The following is a 22,915-nucleotide window of genomic DNA, read 5'->3' as shown; positions in this document are numbered from 1 at the left end:
AAGTACAAAAGTTTTTCTCATTTTCGTTGATATTCATGACACGTGATATCCATGAGTACAGCTCATGTAAATAGAATTAGGTATCACAATAAACTGTCCAGTGACATTTACACCATTTACACATATCACAGCTGTCAGTGGAGAAGAAATTTCACTCTTTTTTCTCCCATTTTCAGAAGAATAAAACTTACTACTTTTCTAATCTAATCTTTGAAAAGAGCCTTCAGCTTCCCTTCTTCTGCAATTCAAATATCTTTAGTGTAAATGATGTTTTTTTTCTCCTCCTGGTCATACACTGTGGATCAGTGATTTGAGTTCTAAATTTTGCTTTAAAGACAGTATTTAAAATTTGTCACTCATATTCAAACTTCATATAAAGTGTGCTTACACTGAGGCTATTTTACGATAAGAAACAATGGAACACTTAAGGATATGTCCAAAGTATTCCAAAGTGTAACCAAACAACTATAAGAAGACTATTTTTACAACACATATTCCACTTACATGCAATTTAAATACCCTCTACAAACGGGTACAGCTATTTATTATTCTTTCTGCATGAAAAATCCTCAAGTGTAAAAGGACTTCCAAGACAGGTTAAATAAGAACTAAATAAATGATCCTAAGCCAATTAGAAATGCAGCAAGTAAAAATCTTTCAATGTCAATATAAATATGTTTTAAAACTTTTTATTTAAGAGAATGAAGTAAAGAAGGCAGAATGAATAACTTTGTAAAATGAGGTGTAAGAAAAGACATGGAGAAAAATTTGACATGTCATGTCCATAGGAAGTGAACCTGTGATTGAAAAAAATAATCATGCCAAAAAAAAAAAATTCACTAATTAAGAACTGTTAAAACTTAATAGGCTCTAAACAAGGAGATAAAAAGTGTTGATTAGAGAATTTAATAATTGCACTCATAAATTATTAAATCAATAATTAGTTTAACCATTGTCTATATGAAAAAAATATGTAACCAATGCTAACTTAGGTATTGCACCTAGCATTCACTACTTGACTTGATTTTATGAGCTAACTTATAATATGTATTCACCTAAATTTAATTATGTTGTTTCCTTAGATATGCAGGATAGGTGAAGATAGTAATAAAGCAAAAGATACTGGACAGTCTCTAGCTTCATCACAGAAATTTGAGTACAGATTGACAAATTAATACTTTAAGTGCTATAGTTCTAATTCTGTTACTAAAAGAGAAGCCTAATAACATTAATTTGTTGAAGGTGAATTAAAAGAGCAAAATAAGAAAATGGACAAACACATTAATATAATGTAAAAGGAACTGACTGTAGTTGAAACAGGCCATTTTATGATGTTCTCAGTGGATTAGGTGTTTTTACAGTTGTATCTTGGGGTTTTTAAAGTCTATATAATTTCAGATAGATTAAAACAGTCTCACAAATTAGAAAGAAGTGTGATGTATAGAAATAATATACAAAATCTTTTTCATACCAGCATTGTCTTTATATTGTTTCATTTAGATGCATTTCCAAGTCTGGTACAATTATTGAAGTGTGAGAGTCATTAGGTTGTCCCTACTGTTTGGAGTTTTCCTTAGTTCAGAATTTTCCTTAGTTTGGAGTCAATAAATGCATTTAGAAAAGAGCAAAATAAATTTCAATAAAGCACGCTTTACTCTTTCATCACTAAGCTCTAGATGATAGTCAAAACACTCCCTCACCCCTCCACTTCCTAAAGAGAGCTGTCTTTCTCTGCTGATTCTGAATAGTTTATAGCCACATGTTGTAGCATTCCAGAAGCGCAAGTTATCCCACTGTTTCTCCGTGATTGCTTACACTGTAGTTTTTGGGCTTCACAATATTTTCCGTTGGCGCAGATCCATTTTAGTTGAGCTATCAATCCTGCCACCTTTTTAGGGGACAGTGTGACTTCCTATGTGACTGTTCTCAGGTGCTTCCATGGTTTCTAACACATCAAAACCCATCTGTGCTGCAAAAATTAGTACAGGGCCAACTGAAATCTGCTAGGGTCCACTTGCATACTACCCTTGAATATTTTTGATCATCGGGCCTGCTGCTGACAAATGGGGTGCACCTGTCTTAAAGCGAGAAAAGGATCTTCACTCAGGAGTTAACAGGCCTCATTAAAGGAGTTTTAAACTAGATTTGAAAAGGAAAGGGGATAAAACCAGGCTCACTAGAAATAAGCCTGGGAGCACTATGATGATCAAAACCCACAAAATTCTGTCAGGGACCAGTCTGATCAGTCTCAGATTCAGATACTGATCTGTTTTTCTCTTGATCTGCTTCCTGTTTCTTCCTTCATCATTCCCTGCAACTGGAACAATAGAGGAGAATTTTACATGTGCTCTTTATCCCTTAACCAGTTAGTCTCAAGATGCTGAATTCCCTTTTTGATTGCCCTTAGACTTCTTATTGCAATTTCATCACTGCCTGCTTGAAAAAGTATTAATAGTTGATAATCTGAGGGCTGTACCAGAGTAGAAAATTTCTTCCTAATGTCTTTAACACAGGCTTTGAGGGGCAGCAGACTTTCTTCAAGGACTGGATCCAGTCTGCATATTGATTTTTTTGTTCCTCAGAAGAAAGTCTCCTATGACAATGACACATCTTTTTTTTTTTGATTTTTCTGTATGGAAGCAGTCTTGACACAGGGAGTGCCTTAAACTGACTTAACCTCAGTGACATCTCTGACCTAGATGAACAATCTTTCTCGTTGCTGTTCAGCTGCACTTGCAGAGCCTTGTACCTGTTATATACCAGGGCACTGGGAGGGTGGGGTAGTAATGGAGGGGATGCTCCACTGTGCAAGGCAGGAAATTGTCACCATTTCCCCCTCTCTCTTAAGTCATGATGTCTGCAGATTAAAGATAGGATAGGGAATCCTCTGTATCATGCACCCTTCTGCCTGACAGATTTCTCTCTGGGAAGGCAGGGGGTTTTTCAAGTAGTCTCAGATTCTCAGACTCTCTGATGCTGCTGAATGTACTCACCTCCTCCCACAGTTCTGTCACTAAGCAGAGGTGTTCCTCTGCCTGGAGGTGGGAGGTACCTGTGGGAGGTGTGCCCACTGCCAGTTTTCTAGCATAGGGCACATCCTTCATCTGACACCTCGGCAGGCAAATGCACAAGGTGAGATACAAGTTAGCGAGACTATGATAGCATTATGAGGAAACAGTCTTTGGTGGTTCTTGGATGAATAGAGAAAGACTTGAAAAGTAAACGTAGATAATAATAGCAGGAAGGTCCCATTGTCTTTTTAGCGTCTTTCTTCTCTCCTCCTATCTCCTCCTTTTATTTTATTAAAAAAAAAAAATCTTTACTGAGAAGTTTAAAGTGATGAGGCTCTTGGCACAGTTAATACCTGTAACATGAAAATAAAAGTCAAGTTAAAGCCAGGAGAGAATGTCAGAGATAAAGTTCCATGAGTTAGGTGGTCTGATTTAAAGGCTTGCTGTTACCAAAAGGAGAGATGCTTTGCCATGTGCAGACATAAATACCCATAAACTAGCATTGTTAGTCACATGCTCTCAGTCTTTTGTACTGGCTCTGGCATTTTTCTGACCCTCTGCTGAACCAGTTCCACTTGCTAAATAGCCAAAAAGCAAATCGACGTACAATTACAAGAAGAAGTGATTGCTTGTTCAACAGCAGTTCACAAGAATATTATTTTCATTAATTGCACCGAAAGAAATCAATTTTCAAATAAAAAAGCTGTACAGGTAAACTGTATATTTTTGTTATCGTCTGGGATCACATTCCCTCACTAGCCAAAATCACTCACTTTTCAGAGGTCTGTCCCTAGGTTTTGTGTAAAAAGTATATATAAAAAATACCTACAAATTGGCTTGTAGAAGGTGACAGCAATAAAAATGTATGAACTCAGTCTGTAGAGATGGAGAATTCCTGTGTCACAGGCAGTGTTAGACACCTGAAGATGACACAACAAAAAGGAGCAGCCCGAATATAACTTGGGCAGATTCAGCTCAGACATAAGAAAGTGTCTTTTTGAGAAGTGTTTCAGAACCAGAATAAAAGCCTTGCAGAAGGAAAACAGGTTCTCCCTCTCCTGGTATTTGCAAATCATGACTCAGCAACTTTACAGAGTACATGTGTTACTAAAACTCATGGATTTTATGTCTACACAAAAAGCTTGCTAGGACAGCTACTAAAAAAACAGTGTAAACTATAAAATGGGGCGTTTTGCCTCAGTCAAGATATATGTGTTTAACTTGGGATGCCAAAGGCAGGAACACACTATTTCATGATATTACTGCTTACCTGATTATTATTTCGTATGGAAGACAATACTACAAAAAAAATTACCTAAGGAGGACCAGGCTGCATTTCACTACGACTGGATTCAAATTCTCTTGCTCGGACGCTCATCACAGTGGCGGGCGAAAAAAAAAACGTCAGGAAACTTCCCCGCTTTAATAGAAAGCACGTCTTCGAAGCAGCTGGCATTCCTCCACTGGCAATGCAGAGTGCCTGTGAAAAACCTTTTCATACCTTCATTTGTGAGGTTTTCGACTACGGTTCCACGCCCCCGTCCGACATTCCGCGCCACGGCACGGCTGCTCACCCTCAGGCCATAGGGCGGTGTCGGGGCCCGGGAGTGGCAGGGTCGGGACGGTGCCGGGGCGGTGTCGGGACCCGGGAGTGGCGGTGCCGGGGCGGTGCTGAGGCGGTGCCGGGGCGGAGCCGGGACCCGGGAGCGGCGGTGCCGGGGCGGTGCTGAGGCGGTGCCGGGGCGGTGCTGAGGCGGTGCGGGGTCCTGGAGTGGCGGTGCCGGGGCGTTGCCAGGGCGTTGCCGGGGCGTTGCCGGGGGGGTGCCGGGGCGGTGCCGGGGCGGTGCCGGGGCGGTGCCGGGGCCCTGGAGTGGCCGTGCCGAGGCGGAGCCGGCGGCGGAAGAGGCGGGGCCGGCGTTGCCGGGCGGAAGCGGCGGCGGTTGGTGTTTAAAGGCTCCGCGGCGGCAAAAGGCCGGCGGGCGGCGGCAAGGCGGGCTTGAGGGCGGCCCTAGAGTTCCCGGTTCCCTCCGCTCCGCCTCGGGAGTGGTCGCGCTTCCCGGCCCCGGCAGCGCCCGGGCGGAGCGGGGAGATGGTCTCCAGAGCCGCCGATCGGCTGCTGATCGTCGTCTCTGTGCTGGAAGGTAGGCGGGAGGGGTGGGAGGGTCGTGGCCTCCCGGTTGCTGCGCGTCCCTCTGTCCCGAGAGGAAGATGAGGGCTGGTCCTGCCTTCGAGGTGTTTTCTCTGGTGGCGTGAGCGGGGTAAGCTGAGCAGCGTTGAGTAGCCCGGTGTGATTAATAGTAAGTACGTATCTTAAGGCCAGGGTTGCCTACCCTCTGTTAGGTTTTGGAGGTATTTACGTAATGTATGGTTTTAAGTGAATGAGAAAAGTAACAGTCGTTCCCTGAGGATTTGGGTTTTGTTGGTTTGGTTTTGGTTTTTTTTTTCAAGTGTTATTCTGGTATTTCTGTCCCTTCGTTGCAATCAGCCTTAAGTGTTGACTCAAACGTATATCTAGTTGGCCATCTTGCATTTCCACAGGTTTTGGTTTCTGTAGTCTAATTAGAGTGTGTGTGTGCCTGAGTGAGTTATTTGTTAGGATGTCTTTTTCTCTTTTGGGCTGTTTTGGAGATTAGTGGGGGTTTGGGTTGTTTTGGCTGAATGCTTTCTCTTTGTCAAGTAACTCCTATTATCTCTATGTCCATTTATGTAGTTTGCCAGAGGAGCTTACAAATAAGATCCTGTCTTCTGATATGCTTGTAGTATTGTCTCCCCACACTGTAATATAAGTAAACTTTTACTTCCTTTTGTCATTTCAAATCAGAATATCGAATGATCCTGAGCCCAGGACCAATCCTATACAGTTTTAGGCACTCTCCTAATCTGGTAATGATTTATTTTTTCAGCAAGTGGCAGGAGAAACACCACTCAGTACTTTTATAAGATCATATTTTTCTGTTTCGATGTCAGACAGTCATGACATTTTCACTTGTGTAAAACATTCACTCTTTTTCTCATGCCTGCTCCCTTACCTATTGCCCATCATAGATTTCTCAAATAATTCTAATTGCTTACTACTTTGCTTTGTTACTTAATTAACTGTTTCTTCACAAATAGGCTGTTTCATGTTGCATTCTTTCATATTTCTGCATAGTGCAAACTCTTTTTCTTTGAAGATCAAAGCGGGGAAGGTGACATGGAAAATTAATTACATTTATGGCCTTGGGTAGCCGATTTATGGGATCAGTCTGAGCTCTTGCATCTCTTTTAGTGATGGCACATGCAATGCCACTCTTTTACAGGGCGCTGTTTCCCGAAACGACCCAAGCACATGCTTATAGTTGAAGCCAAGTTAGATGGTGAACAGTTGGCTACTGACCCTGTAGAGCATACTGAACAGCCAGAATTTGCTACAGAATTGGCCTGGGAACTTGATAGGAAAGCACTTCATCAGCACCGGTAACATTAAAAAGTGAAGTCTAACTTGCAGATAAAATTTAACTTTCTTGTCTTTACAGTTAGTGAAATACAATTTTTGGCTTACTGTCATCTGAATTGTTTTTTAGAAACTTTCTTTTATCTACAATAATGTGTGGGAAAAATGTACTAATGTACAAAAAAGGTAATGTGTGGGAAGAAAAGTGGTGTTTAAAAATTCTAAGGGGTATATTTCAACACTACTGAAAAACACCCCGCAGGCTCTTAGGGCAAACTAATAATTCTGTTATTCAAACATTGTAGTCAAGCTACCTTATGTATACTGTGGCACAAAATTAACTTAATTTCAAGTCTGAAAAGCCTGTGTACATAGTTTTTGAAAATTTCAAAGAGATAAGCTGAGAAATTGAATGTTTTCATAAGTTATTTCATTTTACAAGTCTTACAACTTACATGTTTTAATGGTATGACCATATAGTCAAAGAAGTTATAAAAATCAGTATTTTTATTTGACAGAGAAAGATGCCTACATTTGCCATGTGCTAGATGTCTTATTTGTACCTTGCAGTAGTCATGTGCTTTACCCAAAAATCTTGTCCACAAGTCCTGTTTTTAAGATGCCCTTCCAAGTGAAATTCAAATTTTGTGTCAGGCTCTGTATCTTTTTCTTTTATGTGAGTGATGTATTTATTTGTTGATAATGTCTTTTTAATAACACTTGAGACTGAGAAACCAAAGCACTCTTCTTAAAAAATTAAATCACTTGTTCATTCTCTCACTTAGTGATGACTTGATGTTCATTGTAAGTTCAGTTTCTGACCTAATGAAACTAGCTATATAATGAGTATATTTTTGTATCATTGGCTTGCTGGAAACTTACACACTGTCTTTGAGAGCTAATTGTAGAGATACATTTTATATTTAATATTTCAACTGAGTTACTTTTTCAGACTGCAGCGTACACCTATCAAACTCCAATGTTTTGCACTGGGTCCTGCATCTTCAGCTAAAGAGAATATAGGCTATATTGTACTGGATCTAAGGGCTGCACCAGAAAAGAAACAGGTACATTATGGGATATAAAGATTTTAAAAATTGTTTTGACAATGCTGTTATAGATAATATAATTTGAATTAAAGCATAGGCTAAACTTTTGAGTCTCATTTTGGAGTATGACTGATCATATATGGGGGATTTTGTTGCTTTTCCTAAGAGGAGAGACATCTTGACTCTAAGAATATACACAAATGAAAAAATACAGTTGGTACTAATCTTTTTTACTTCTGAATTGAATAGTAGGATCACTAGCAACCAATGAATCTACACAATCTCATTATTTAATCAACTGGAAAATTTTATCTGAGCCATAGAAATGGAGCAATTGATTTGAGTCTCCATCATCAAATCAAGTCTTACGTTGTTTTTTATAGCGGGCCTCCATGGAAGATGATATGTTAGCTGATTGTTTCAAACCCTTTAGAGTTTGAACAGCATAGAGTAAGCACAATATAATTGTTTATATAAATTTCATTAGCCAATTGCCTTGTATCAAGCTTGACCAAAACATTGCTTTGATATGGGTCATATGAGGAGTCTGGCATCCTCTTTTGGAATCATTCCTCTAGATCATTTTCAATGCATATGACTTATTGTGCAGTTGAGGACTTGAAGGTTTCCTAAATAAAGATTTATGGTATATTTCTTTGTCTAACCTTTGCACTGTACAAGTCAGTGGAAAAAAACAAATATATTCAGGTAGTCATCCAGTAACCAGTCTATAAAATATTTTAGTACAATAGTGTACTAAATAGACCAAATTTTTAGAAATAAAAACCAAAGTGTATTTCTGTAGATGATAAAGTAGAAGTGCTAGATTAAGACTGAGTTTTCTGTAATAGCATTATACTGTTTTTTTTCTGTTGTATGTAAATGCTTTTGGGTCTTATTTTTGTTTTTTACTTTGTAGGCACCTAAATGGTATCCTTTGCTTAGTAACAAGTACCCTAAGTTTAAACCTGAAATACAAATTGGTGTTGCTTTGGAGACAGATTCAAAAGCACTGGTTGATGATTTTAAAGCAAAGGAGGCACCCCCTAGAGAAGGGAAGGGTAAGTAACATGACATCTCTCACTTTGAATTAAAAATCTTCCTGTGCCAGATGATATATTACTTGTTACAAATGTGTTGTTTTAAATCTAAAGAGAATTTTAGTTTCACAGCAGTTCCAGTACACATCCTTTGCAGCTGATTAATGTACCTTGTGGTAGTAAGTTTTTCAAGGATTCTTTACTGTGATTATTGTGTGACTTTTAGGGGGACAAGTTGCAAACCAGCTGGTATTTAAAATGAGAATCAAGGGCTCATAGTTAACTCCCTTGGGTATTTAACTTGTATTTATGAACTTTGGAAAGTTACAAAAGAAATTGGAAAGGAGCTTTACCTTTATAGAAGGTAACATTTCAGTAGTATGGGCTTGGAACTGTAAAGTAGTAAAGTGTCTCATTTGCTGGGTAGACTTTCTTCTTTTTTGGTGGGTTCTTCTTCTAATCTTTATGTACTTAAATTAACATCTGCTTACTGTTGGGACTCATTCCAATTCTGAATTCTCTTGTTTATTTTTCTCAAAGGAAATCAGTGAAATGTGTCAAAAATCTATTGGACCTCAATTGTTAACACTAGTAGGTCCCTTTCTGTGCTGTGCCTTCAAGTCACTTTTTCATCTGTGTGTTTTGGTTTGTTTTTTTTTTTTTTAAATGCAAGTTAGTACCTGTTAAAAAAAAAACCGCAAACAAAGTCTTAGAAACTTGATTTAAAGAGTCCCAAAACAAAAACATGTTTCCATCTTGCCCTGATCTCTCACCCAAATGTCTATCTGCTTAACTTTTGAAAAATGAGCCTTTTGGTACAACTAGTAGATTTTCTCTTGCATACCTTATAATACTTGTGTTCTTGCCCTGAAGGAACATCTTCCCTAATTCTAAGTCTGTCATCTATCTGCTGATGATCTGTGGCTGTAGTTTTGTAGAAGTGGTCAGTGGCAGTAAATGTTTTATAAGCTTCTGGCCTGGAATTCACTGACCTTGCTCCATTTCAAGATTAGTTAAGACAGGATTTAAGTTTCAGTGTAAGATAGCTTACTCCATTCTTTCAGGTTTACAGCAAAACACAGGGAACTTTCCATATTGTAACATCTGTAAAGAAGGCAAAAAACTACTCTAAATAATTCCTTAGTCTGCACTTCCCATGTGGTCTTTGTGCCTGCAAGTTCTCCTATCCATCATGACACTCGCAAAAAAAAAAAAAAAAAGAATACCTTTCTGCTTTTACTCAGCACTGTTTCCCATTTAGTGCTTTTCTTGCTACAAACAAGTTTGCCAGCTTTTCCCTTTTTTTCATCATGTCAAAAATTAGTCAATATCATATTTGTGATGGAGAAAAGCAAACTTCTAGGTTTTCACAGTTGTAAAGTTAATGTTCCAGGTGTTGGGTATGACAAAGCTGTATTACCCAGTTCTAGTCTGGTCAGATACTTTTCCATTTAGTATTCATATACTCTTTTTTTTTTTCTTTACCGACTTAAGTTGTCTAAGGCTTCCAGTATTTGAAACAGAGCTTTTTTGTTCACAAAATGCTGTGTCATTATTTCTATTTGGTGTAACCTGAGGGCTAAATATGTTGAATTGCTGGTACTACAGAACAAAAACTAGCAAACCAGAATACAGAGTTTTATGCATTGAAGACTTGAGATGAAAAATCCTTAATTGAAGCATTCTAAGGATCTGTGGAATGGCACAGCATACTTCTTCCAATAGATTGCAGTTACCTCATATGCAGTTACTGTCCTGCATTTCCTTTAATGAGCAAAGTAAAGAAATAGCATGGTATACTCTAGCCTAGCGAAATAAACTTCCTGGTAATCTTTCTCATTGTAACACAAAATAGAAATAGGAACTAGAATTCTGTTTAGCATAGTGTTCAACGTAACAGTTGTAAATAAAAGTTAATTTCAGATTTTTTTGTAGCAGTTTTGAAGTGTACCTAGGGACTTCTTTGTGTTTTGCAAAACTTTGTTAACAGGCATCAAGATCTTAATTTGTAATTTTTTCTTTCCACGTGTAATGTCCATGTGAAATGCTTAAAAATAAAATTGCAATTATGTATCAAATTGCTGCAGCGATTACAAAGACCAATAGTTAATTATGTTTATTTCTTCTCTCCTAGTACTTACCCTTTTTCGTGGACTGGACCCTAATAGTATTGTGCCAGTCTTGAATGAAGAAGAGGGCTATCATCAAATTGGACCAGCAGAGTATTGCAGAGATCACTTTGTCTTGTCTGTAACCATTGCATTTGCCACACAGTTGGAACAGGTTTGTTTTCTTGCTATGTGTAGTTTTTAAGAAGTGTTATCCCACATTAGTATTTTCACCCTCCCATTCCTCGTTTCTAATTAGTTTTTTTAATATTTTTTTGAGTTTATTTCAATAAATAATCTTGTACCAAAGTGAATTTATATTTATTTTAAATATTTTTGAAGTCCTTAACATCTCATACTGCAGATGAATTATAATTCTTTTGAAGTATTAAAGCTGTATTTACTTCAAAATATGCATTCTTATGAAATGCATACCTCTCTACTGCGATATAGTGTAAGAAGTTTGTGCATGGATGATACCAGTCTTCAGTGTGGTGCCCATGCACTGGAGTTCAAACAAGGTGAAATGCTTTTAAAATATGTAAGACAGAGCTCATATATTGCCTGAGGGAAGGACTTACTAGCTTGGATGAAGTGGCAGGCTAATGGTTGTTTCAGCTTTAGGCCTTAACTGCTGTGTTTATGCTGTACTGACAGCATTGTTTTAATTGGTCTAGAACTCATGGTGTGTGATGAACTCTCTTCAGTCTTGTCATGTTTCTTTTTATTCAGGGAAAATAGTTTTCCATGTAGAATTGTAGGACCTTGAGAAGCAAAATCTCCTGTGATCATGCTTGTGGTGTGTGCCTCTTTGGGCATTGAACTCAGAGTTGCCTACAGAATGAAGAAGCTGTTTGTCTGTTTCAGTCTTTAATTTAATCACATAAATTATATAACAGTATGTAATGTGCATTATTTAATAACTGAAAATATTTTGTGAAGGCATAGCTTATTTCTGAGTATTTGTGCAGTACTTGGTGTAAGTAAATACATGTCAGTTACAGCCCTTGGTGTTGACAAGTCTTGCTCTTTTTTACTTAAAAAAGTAAAACATTTTTAATTTGAGTATTAATATAATAAGTTATAAATGGAGTGCAAGCTGTGATTTAGGTCAGCTGGTCACTCTTTAAGTTTTAATTTCCAAACTAGAGCTTCAGAATTACTGTAACTCTGCATCAAGGAAAGAGATGCATAATTCTCTTCTACATCTCTTTCAGTTAGTTCCTAGTACTATGAAGCTCCCTGATCGACAACCTGAGTTTTTTTTCTACTATTCGTTGCTGGGAAATGATGTCACAAATGAACCTTTCACTGATTTAATTAATCCAAACTTCGAGCCAGAAAGAGCTTCAGTTCGAATACGTAGTACAGTGGATGTTCTTCAGGTTTATCTTTGTGCACAGTCAAAGTTGCAGGTAAGCTGTTAATTTCAAATGTGAATGAAAATAAATAATTAAAATTAAAGAAATAGAGTATGTTTCAGGTTGTATCTGTGAAGCATTTCTGTTTCCAGAACTAAGATGGTATTATAGTATTTTGGCTCAAATATAAGTTGATTGTCTTCCTGGTATGAGGGAAACCATAGCGGCAAGTTTCCTAGCTCAGGTGGAGTGCTGTCTTTTTAATTAGTTGATGTTACAGCAAGCTGGTTTACAAGTCATGATAAAAGCTGTTGCTGAAATATGATCTTCCCAGAGAGCTAATGTGGGTTTTCTGAAGAGCTCTGAGCTTTGGGGCCTGCTCTGCAATCAGACCATCTGCAACTCAGAGTCCTGCTTTGTGCTACCTATGGTAATCCCATACCAGCTGTTCAGGTCACTCTTGTCTAAGTTCTAAAATCACTGTCCTCAGCATTCTTTGTGAATGATAAGGGAAGTCTGTCTTTTTTACCTGCTCTGTAGCCAAATGCTGTTTCTAAATACACTGCAGACATATTTGGGCTGTTATGGGATGTTGCTTGTCTGTTTTAGCCTTGCGTGTAAATGGAGGACAGTGGTGAGTTGGCAGTGCTAGGTTAACAGCCAGACTCAGCAGACTTTAGGGTCTTTTCCAAACTAAGTGAATCTATGATTCTAAACATCAGGTAGTACTTTAAATATTTATGGCAATCTGTGCATGTCTCAAACTAATCACAAAATTACAAAACAAGAGTCTGCTTCGTTGAGTGAGGGTGGTGTAGGGTTTCTGATAATGTAGCTGGTAAATAAGACAAAGACAAATTAGTTATACAAAGTAATTTGGGGATCTGGACCATTTTGAAGTTATTTTTCTTTAAGTTTATACAGCCCATTCTAGGGTTTTTATTCAGGGTGGTTTAAGAATGATAGTGTTTAAATCTTGTATTTTTTGAAATTTTTATTTTTTTGCCTCGAGTTTAAATATTTTTGGAGCAACATGTGCACTGGTCTGTTTGGAATTTATTCTCACTCTAAAACAGTCTTAAAACATATATGATACACATGATGCAAATATGCATAATTTCCCACATATGTAAAGAACAATTTTTTGAACAAAAGTTCTTGTCAAGTTTTCCAATTATTATATTTACCAGGAATTAAAACTACAGTTACTTAATTCTAAAAATCCTTGCCAGTTAAGTGGTGTCTGAATATATGCCCAAAACTTTCAAGTAACCTTTTTCATTACTTTGCAGTCATGTGTTTTATATGCCTGTGCATGAAGGGTAAGGATCTGTGCAGTGTTTAGAAACCACAGAGTACTTAATTTATCCTACCAAAGGAATGATGTGACAGGTCCTCAGAAGGGCAGTGCAGTGATTTGCTGCTCCTCTGTCAATGAACAAATTCCACCTGCTCAAAACTGACCTTTCATAGCTGTTCTTATTCTCAGCATGCAGGGACCAGGCTAGGAATGATAACTTGTTGCATTTATGCTACCTTTAGTGGTTATGCTAGACGGTTCCAGTGCAAATCGCACATACCTGTTACTTTCTAACACCTTTGTGTGTGTGCAGATCCATCTTTGCTGTGGGGACCACTCTCTTGGGAGCACTGAAGTTCCCCTGTCAGGACTGCTGAAGAGAGGAAATGTGGAGATTGACCAGCACCCTGTGGCAATAGAAGGACCATTTGTTCTTGTTCCACCAAACAGAGCTAAACAGAAAATGGCACAGCTGCCTCTGGATCTGGCTCCTACTGTTGGGGTATCTGTAGTTCTTCAGAGGGAGAACTTGACTACCCAGGTATGTCTTACCTGTTCATTATTGGTTTAGACACAATTTCATGTAAAAAAATTATGGGTGTTTCTTAATAATATTTGACTGGGTTTTGTCTAAAAAAAACCCAAGAGAAACCCAACAAAAAAACCTGAAAGAATTAATTGCTTTATATGAATAATCCTTTCATTTGCATTTTTCTGTGTCTGAAAAATAATCTCATACTATTAAATGTCGTAGACAGAATATTTCAATGCAAGCTGTGGTCAATAAGAAAACTATCATTTCATTCAGCCTTTGATTCACTTAAATGGTGCAACTGAACCCAAACAGCCACAGGAGAGAGTTCTTTCACCTGTTAGTGGAAAAACAGAGAGCCAGCAGCAGAGATCCCAAAATGTCCCATCTCAAGCTGACCAGTGTTCTTCAAAAGAAGATGTAGCAACAGAGAGTGAAGTGGAAAGTCTTAAGTTTGAAAAAGGCACAAAACCAAGGAAAAGGGGTATGTGGTATATATCGTCTTTGCCCAGTTGCTAAATGTGGTCTTGGATCATGTACTACTCCTTTCTAGTATATTCATTCTAGTAGTACTCACTTCCAGTAATAAATTTCAGGCAAGTCAGAATCATTTGCATAAACAAGTAACAAAAGGGGGATAAATGTTGTGATTTGAACATAAACATCGTTAAGTACGCTTGCAAGATCCAAATTAGATATTTGGGGGTGCGTAGATTACAAGTGATGTGGATGGTCATAAGTTTGAAAACTCATAACAAAAGTTTTTTGGAATTTCTTGGAGTTGTGAATGAGAAGGTTTAGTGCAATGCCTATCAAGAAACTGACTTGCTCAGAGATGAAATGGTCTAGTGTTAACTTATTCAATAGAAAAGCAGAGATAATGCAGGATTTTTGAGTTTTCCAGGGAATTTACTATGTGGTTTTTAATTTGTGAAGATAAATGTTCATAGAGTACAGATTCCTGAACAAAACCAAGCAGCTGGGTTGTTTTGTTTGTTTTTACATGATCCTTTTGTTTGGACTTGGTAGCCCAAGCCGTAGGAAGACTTGTTTCTGATTTGAGAACTGGGAAGTGGAAAAGTGAAAGAGGAACAGATGAGAAATACCATGATAACCGAATAAATCTCAAAAAAAGTTGTTTTGCTAAATGTTATTGAACATGAATCTTCTTAAGAGATGGTTTATGAATAAAGTGGAATTATTGTTTTTCTAGTGATATTTGTATTGCTGGTCTTTTCAGCTTTGTCCTAAAGACAGTTCTGTAGAGGAAATACGGTGTCCTAGAATGGGCTCTCAGGATTTGTCTGCTAATTCAGACAAATTTTCTTTTAATCTTATCTATGCAAGGATTAAGTCCTTTATATGGAATGTAAAAAGAAAGTATTGTGAACCCAGCAGCTGGTTTGAATGTCTGGTTAGGAAATCCAGGATTGTGCTTTTTTATTATTAATAGTAATAATTTTATAATTCTGTTTTGCTAAGATGTAAAATATGTCATTTCACATTTGTCTTTCAGGGCTGGTGGCTGGCTGCCCTCAAGAGGTTGGCAAACAGTGTTTTGAAGAGCTTCCAGCTTTGAAATCACAGAGCAGAGCAAAGTCACCTCTGACAGATCTGCAAAATCCCAGTAAGGCAAAATTTATTGAATTTAGTACATTGAATGAAATTTGACTACAGTATATGAATTTTAACAGTAAGCTGTATGTACTTAAAAGCTGTATGGCCTTTAAATTACATTCAGCCATTTCTTTGCACCAAGCAATCTACTGACATTCTACCTGAATCACTTAAAATTGTTTCATTCGTACATTGTGTTAACTAGCTGATGTTGAAGTATTACAGCATTTTTCTTTCTTGTAATATTAATACTAATGCGAGCAAAACACTTAGAAAAAAGGAGGAAAGAATAGAGTCAATGCTAGTAATGATGTACTTCTTTAAAAATTACCAAAGTGGAAATGGTTTAAATAATTATGAAGGATGTATCAGAACAAGTAGCACTTACAAAAGGCCATTGAGTTCTTATCTGATATGTTCATTCACTCTTTTAGTAGGGGCTTGGTAGTCCAAATAGCCCCTAAAGACTTAAAATGTCCTGAACATTTTTCAAGAACACCTTTTGGAGACCTATCTGTGGGACTTGTAGTTTGATGTTTTACTCTCTGAAGGCAGTATTGGGTCTCATTGTAAGAATATGAGAAGCCTGGATGCAATTGGGCAGGCACTCAATGTTGCTTCTGCTTTCTAAATTATAAAATGGATGTCACAGTACATGGATTCTGTGGCAGAAGCAGATGTGCTTTGCACATTTTAGTTTGCTTCAATGGCTAAACCTCAGCTTGGGGCCAAGGAGGATGCTGCCTTACATGAATACAATTGACCTGTTAATAAATCTGGTTGTCCTTGTAATTCCCCTAAAGAAGTTAGTTAATTTTTAAAACACCTAAATTGCTAAAAATATTTATTTTCCTCAAGTTGACTATGAAAAATTAGTATAAACTGAAGTCTTACACAGTCTTTCTGAAGAATTTAATTTCTCTGATCCTATTGTAAACTTTTACAGGTGAGTTACACCTTACATAGCTTCAAAGATTAATAAAGAAAGGAAAAATATTACAATCTTGAAAGAAGATTTAAAGTATATTGGGTTTTTGGTGTTTTTTTTCTTTGGAAGCAGTAATTTACAGAAGGAGTGGTTATTTTTCACAGTGGTTATTTTTCATTTATTTTACAAGGAATAGAATTCTCTTAGGGAAGCAACCGATCTACTTGCATTTAAAATGTGACACTAATCTTTGTGTTTTGTTATTTTGGGCAGAACAAGTTATAGAAAATGCACATGAATTCTCTTTTGTGTTTTCAGCTGATAGTGGTCCAGTAGCGATATCTCAGCCTAACCCTGTGGGTGTGTCCAGTTCTTCTGAGGCTGTGTCAGCACAGAAAATTGTCATTCCAGCAGCCTCTCACCATTTTTGCTTTTCAATAGACTTAAGGAGTATACGTGGTCTGGAAGTTGGTTTTCCAATAAATTGCATTTTAAGGTACAATCTGTTTTTGTTATTCTTGGAAAATATAAAGACTTTGTAATCTGAGTGATTGCTGGTGACATGGTGCCTCTCTGCTTCTTCATGCCTTTTAAAATGTAGCTGATTTTCAGTAGCAAAATACTTTAAATACTTTAGAATGTTCAAAATGTTCATCAGGTTTACCTCTAAACTGAGCATTAAAGATGTGTGTAAAGCTTTGCCTTTTGCTGTAATTGGTATTAAATCTTTCTGGCTACATTTCTAGTTCATCAAGGAAGTGAATTTTTTTCTTTGTTTTGGGTTTTTTTGTTAAGCTTGGTTTGGTTTTTTTTTGTCTTTTTTTTTTTTTTTTGTAGTTTTCCACAGTTCACCAAGAGCTCTTTACAGTGTTTTAGTAAGAGACAGATCACTGGTTTGTGTATGAATCCAAAGGAAGCCCATTCTAGTTTTAATAAAAACCAGTGTAGTTAAATGCACTTCTGAGAGACTTGTAAATACAGGGATGATTTTGCTAGTTTAAAAAAGAAATTCTACTTTCATTATAGCAATTATTGATGATGTATTTCAAGTGAGTGATTAATAGTAGTTTTACAATTTGTCTTATTTCCATCAGGGTGCTTTTGATGTTTGTGATGAAACATATCTTCAAATGGTGATTCAGTCAAATTTCTGAGTGTTTCTGACTGGGGAGTTGCCTCTCCATTTGCTCTACCTCTTTTCTCCCCAAGCTCGATTAAAAAAGTGTTAACTAGTCACTGGGAAGTCTAGTTGTGGTGGTGGTTCTTGGGGTTTAGATTTTGTCTGAACTAGGTTGAAAAGATGTGGATGAGATATAGGGCTAGAATATTTTAAAATATAGCTACTGTAGAGTGCATCATTAGTGTCTTTCCATATTGGCTATACTAAATATTATGCAGAAAGCAACATACAGTGGATGGAATTTTGCCACATAAAATCTTTAATGTAACATTTCAATAGTTAATTTGTTTCAGAACAGTAACAACACATAGGGTTTTTTAGTTTTATGCACTTAAATTTTTATAGTCAGTGATGAACATGGCAGGAAGCTGAAGCGGAGAAACATCCAGATACATAAACTGGATTGCAGGGTAAAAAACTGCATATTCGCTGTAGATTGGAAGCATTTTTTTTTTCCAGTCTAAACAAGCTCTTTTAACAGCTCTTCTCAAAAGGTGAAGAATGCAATTTTTATACATAGATGCATCATTTGATACAGTTTTTATTTTATTAGGACCTTAGCTGACAGCTGGCATTATCAGTTTGAACAAAATGAAGTTTAAGAGGTTCATGACCTCCTCTTTGTTACAGTTTATCGTATACTGAAATGTGCCAGTAGAGTAGTTCCAGGCCACACTTTAAGTCATATTGGTAAAATGATTTGACTTGCCTTTCAGTCAATTAAACTGTGGAAATGGAAAAGCCAATGAAATTTTCTAATGGTTCTGACACTGTGTATATGTATGCCTAGTTATTAGTTATTGCATGTTAGACTATTCTGAACTGTAAGTGCAGTCACAGATGTTCTCAAGTAACAATCTACATGTGAGTATAAATTTTCCTTCTGTTTGTCTGCTCTGTTTATGTAATAATTGCATAGTAAAATATGAATTCATCTGGTTGTGAACATACAGGATATTAAAACTTCTTTTGCCAAAGCAACAGCCAATATAAAGAAGCTGGATTGTTCCTGAAATAAATGACAACATGAATACTTAAGAGCTAAGTTCTATTGTTGAGTGTACTAGTATAAATTTATCAAACTTTGATGTATGTCATGCTTTACTAAATGATGTCTGAACTGGTTTTCCTGTTGCAGAAGGTACAAAAAAGTTACCTATTTATAGAATTATTATTTTTATTATTGTTTTTATTAGGTACTCCTACCCATTTTTTGGCAGTGCAGCACCTATTATGACAAGTCCACCTGTAGAAGTTAGAAAGAACATGGAAGTCTTTCTTCCCAAGTCATATTGTGCATTTGACTTTGCAACTATACCTCATCAGCTTCAAGATACATTCTTCCGGTAGTAGTTTTCAATTTTTATCCTAATTACACTTTTCTAGATTTTGTTGCAAATGCAAGTCACGTTAAGACACTAGAACTTAGTAAATAATTCAAGGGCTGATGCCAATAAATACTTTATAGCTTGCTCTTCCAGTTTCTCTATTAATCATTTAAAGTCAGGAATTCTACAGTTCTTGATTTTCTCTCTTGCATACTTAGGTATTTTTGGTTACAGAAACAAGTACAATTGCCATAAATTTTAAAAGTAAAGCTTGATAGCATGATTTTTGACAAAGTACTTCTTGAAATATGAAATTATTTTCTTTTTAATTTGCAATGTCTATAAGATCTCTTTGAAAATACAGCAGGTACCTGGAAAACAGTTTGCAGTGTTGAGGGCTGTAAAACAGTTCTACTAGTAATTCCACCAGCTTTCAAGAAATCATTAAGTTGTTAAAAAAAAATCATCAAAATAGCAGTAATTTGAAAGTAGCAGTGGAGGGAGCTGTATTTTGAATGACAATGGCTAAAATTCATTTGTAAGTATTTATAAATGAAGGTGATCAAGTTGTGTTAGCATCATTCTGTCTGTCACTCACTGTAACATTGTTAGTCCCTAATTGAAGAAAGGAATGATAATCTGAACCAAGTGATTGAGAAGCTACAAAGTCAGTCAGTCTCATTCCTCTAAATGCAATGCGGTAAAACCAACTCATGTTTTGACTTTTGCAGCCATCACTGATTTAAGAAGTTACTTTTAGAACATGAGGTTCTTCTGAATAAGAATGCCTCCTCTTTCATTTTGGTGCCTGACACAAAGATCACTTCTTTATTTCAGATTGCCTCTGCTTGTTGAATTGTGGCACAAGGATAAAACAGCCAAAGACTTACTTCTAGGAGTGGCGAGGCTTCAGCTTTCAAATGTTTTGGCTTCAGAAAAAACCCGCTTCTTGGGTGGGAATGGTGAACAATGCTGGCGTCAGACTTGTAATGAAACAGTCAGTTTCACAGCAGCACAAGGGTAAACTATTTAAAAAATACTTAGCCCTGTAGCAAGTTTTCTAGAGTTGTTTGTTTAGTATTTCTCTGAAAAACAGCCAGTTTTTCCTGCATAGCTTTTTGAATAGGTAAACAGGCTGCAGAGTGCTGCAGTATGCAGAGGGGGGAATAGGCATCTAAGAGATGAAAAGCAAAATTGCCACTTCATATTGAGCAATGTATGCACTACTACGAAAGTCATTGTAATAAACCTGTATATAATCATGATTCTGGGTAAATTAAACTTCACAGACAGATTAAGAAATAAACAATTGAAAAAAATGTTACTGAGGCACTTCCTTAAGTAAGTTACTCAATTAGAGAAAGGGCTGATATTCCATAATATATTTAACATTGTTTGTCCATAGTATGCTTTTAGATACAACTGACTTTGGTGAAAGTTAGGAGGACAGATACACCCAGAGAATGGAGATGTCATCCTGTTTCAGGATAGTAGCAGGGGTTTCAGCTTGTGTACATCAGAAGGAGCAGTATTAGCTAATATTCTGTCTGAAAACAAATGTTCATTTATATAGAGCAGTGATGGGGTTTTATATATGTGTGTGTGTGTATTTTTTTTTTGATTGATAGTTACTTCTGTCCTGTGTCCTTGTTGAAGATGATTAGTGTTCACAATCAGTGTCTAGACCCTCATCTTTTCTGTGTAATGATGGAATTTGATTATGCCCCTAAAAATAAATGTAATTGCTATTAAGACTGAGGTCAGTTTTAAACTGCTAATGCAACAAATTTTAGAAAATGCATTTTATATTTAACTCACAGGAAATTTCATGTTAGTGACTGCTGTTTTCTCTCCTCCCAACTTAATAAGAAGCAAATAAGAAGCAAAACCTCTGGCTTTGCTTCAACTTCTGTGAGAAAGCCGGCGTGGTCTGATTCTGTGAAGAGTTACTTTAAGGTCTCACTATACATTAAGGTTCATACTTTTACCGTTAGTTAAATGAAACCTGGTTTTGCACAAAACATAACCACTAGATGGCATTCTCAAAATGCAATCAGGTCTGTGTTTTGCTGTGCAGGCCCCTTCTTATCCTTGCTCTTGTAGGTGTAACCTGCTTTTTACACTTGTATGCTCAACAGACTTGTTGAATCATTTACTAAGACTTCTGAGGTTGACTAATACAAATGTTTTCTTTTTTAGTCAGTAGCCATGGAAAGTTGTAAGAATTTAATGCAGCAATTTATTTTAAGTGAAGTACACGCATTTATTGGGTTTTTTTCCTTTGCAAATAGAAGTATAGTGTAGAAGGCTGCACCCTTGTAAAAAGCATTTTAGTGTCATCTAATCTATATTTGCTGAAAGTGAATTTCTGTGAAAACTACAGCTGCAGAACATATCAGCATCTTCTTGCTTGATATGTTCTTCAGCTTCCAGGTGACAAGTGATTGTGTAATTTGCCTTACTGAGTGATTATTACTGAAATGAGAGGTTTTGTTTTGACGAAGGTCTACAATTCAGTGTACTTCCATGTGAGACTTTTGATAATTTCCAGTTACATAACTTCTTTGTGTTCCTTCACTTAATACCTTTCTGTGCAAAAGACTGGCTTTGTTTGCTACAACTTGACTGTGATTAGGGATGAAACAGTTGGAAACAAGCTGTTCTTAAGCAGAAACTACAACTACTTTCAAATTAATTTATTAAAATATCTGTTATGTAGGTATTGTTTCATTATATAAGGGCAGGTCTAGGTATTTTAACCTCTTTGTGATTTAAAATTGCCAGTTCTCTATGCTGAAGCTTCCAGAAATGTGGTTTTTAGTAGTCCAAGGATCTTTTTCCACAAATTATATGCTAAGTTACTTATATTGTGGATAACTAGAAGTTTACTGGTAAAGTCTAAACAAAGAAAGCTAAGGAAATTTAATGAATGTCTTAAGCTGAAGTCAACAGCAGTGCCTTTATATGAACAGTTACATCATTAGAAAGGTTTAGGACTGTAGGTACAATTTTGTACTATTCCCTTGTTGCAGGGATGTATTGATTATAGTAATTTGTTAGTTAACTTGTCATTGGAAACCTATTTATCTGTTTAAGTCAGAAGGCTTCCCATAGATTCATAAACCAGGCCCTAACTTAGCAATATATAAAGGAGAGTGTGTTTGAGCTCTCACATAAGCAACTGTTTAGAGATTCTGAGCTTGCACAGAACAACTTCAGCTTTGCTGTTTTGTGTGCTGTCTTACAATTCTTTTTCTGTATCTTCAGACAGTTTTAATCAAAATAACATTCTAATGCTATTTATAGGTCAGGCAGCAGAATAGCAGAGCTTTCGTACACCATCACCTTGGAAGACTACGGACTTGTCAAAGTGCAAGAAGTTATGGTGTCAGATTCTTCTCAAGTAAATTTTACATAAATCTTTTCTTTTTCCTTTGAACATGCCTTTGACAAGTTGAGGTTCCAATGAAAAATCTGCTCTTATTATATCAGGATGTAGGTGCTGGTCAGCAACGGCACGTCCCTCACACTCAGCTTTGCTGTGCCCCAGAAGACCATCCAGAACCTCGAGAAACTCTGGAATACAAAGCAGCACTGGAGCTAGAAATGTGGAAGGAAATACAAGAGGACATTTTTGAAAATCAGGTTTTTATTTTTTTTTTAATTACCTAAATTATGTGATTGCCAGAGAAGTTTTAGCAGAATTGATACAGAGAATAACCTTAATTATACTTTATTTTACTGTTTCAAGTAAGAACTAAATTTTAATCATACAGAATATTAAAAATTCAGATGTAAACCACTCCATTCACAAATTCCATACTCTTACTTAAAGAAGCAGGTTAATTCTTAAGTACGTGAAGATGGTACTGGGTTTGAACTGCAGAATACCATCTTCACAATTTCCCATTACTCTTTATAAAGTACAATAGATTCAAGAGTCAAGAGTCAAACTATTGATGTTAAATATTAATTCTGTATTCTGTTAGTTGCCTCTCAAAAACCATTGCTGTCTACTCTTGAGGTCG

At 36.7% G+C, this 22,915-nt stretch overlaps 1 protein-coding gene and 1 long non-coding RNA gene across 3 annotated transcripts in view; one reads left to right on the top strand and one right to left on the bottom strand.

Annotated features, from left to right (window-relative positions):
- Window positions 1-673: 673 nt before the first annotated feature.
- Window positions 674-4,709, bottom strand: LOC132322321 (uncharacterized). The gene is made up of 2 exons (XR_009485090.1): window positions 4,327-4,709; window positions 674-3,364 (listed from the first exon to the last, which is right to left on the bottom strand). It is a non-coding gene; the product is annotated as an uncharacterized LOC132322321 (long non-coding RNA).
- Window positions 4,710-4,926: 217 nt separating this feature from the next.
- Window positions 4,927-22,915, top strand: part of CEP120 (centrosomal protein 120) — a 38,067-nt gene continuing 20,078 nt past the window's right edge. Inside the window, exons 1-14 of one of the 2 annotated variants that reach the window (XM_059873786.1) lie at window positions 4,927-5,152; window positions 6,311-6,467; window positions 7,397-7,511; window positions 8,413-8,554; window positions 10,668-10,816; window positions 11,859-12,056; window positions 13,616-13,843; window positions 14,150-14,318; window positions 15,351-15,461; window positions 16,698-16,875; window positions 18,756-18,905; window positions 19,725-19,907; window positions 22,194-22,290; window positions 22,380-22,532. In XM_059873786.1, coding sequence (XP_059729769.1) covers window positions 5,101-5,152; window positions 6,311-6,467; window positions 7,397-7,511; window positions 8,413-8,554; window positions 10,668-10,816; window positions 11,859-12,056; window positions 13,616-13,843; window positions 14,150-14,318; window positions 15,351-15,461; window positions 16,698-16,875; window positions 18,756-18,905; window positions 19,725-19,907; window positions 22,194-22,290; window positions 22,380-22,532 — 2,082 coding nt within the window. In that variant the 5' untranslated portion in view covers window positions 4,927-5,100. Of the gene's footprint in view, window positions 5,153-6,310; window positions 6,468-7,396; window positions 7,512-8,412; window positions 8,555-10,667; window positions 10,817-11,858; window positions 12,057-13,615; window positions 13,844-14,110; window positions 14,319-15,350; window positions 15,462-16,697; window positions 16,876-18,755; window positions 18,906-19,724; window positions 19,908-22,193; window positions 22,291-22,379; window positions 22,533-22,915 lie in introns of both variants that reach the window. The other variant, XM_059873785.1, reaches the window with a different exon arrangement.

This window comes from Haemorhous mexicanus, chromosome Z, assembly GCF_027477595.1.
Source record: "Haemorhous mexicanus isolate bHaeMex1 chromosome Z, bHaeMex1.pri, whole genome shotgun sequence".
In the NCBI taxonomy this organism is placed as follows: domain Eukaryota; kingdom Metazoa; phylum Chordata; class Aves; order Passeriformes; family Fringillidae; genus Haemorhous; species Haemorhous mexicanus.
The sequence above is the reverse complement of the archived record's forward strand: the minus strand, read 5'-3'. Positions and strand labels throughout refer to the sequence as shown.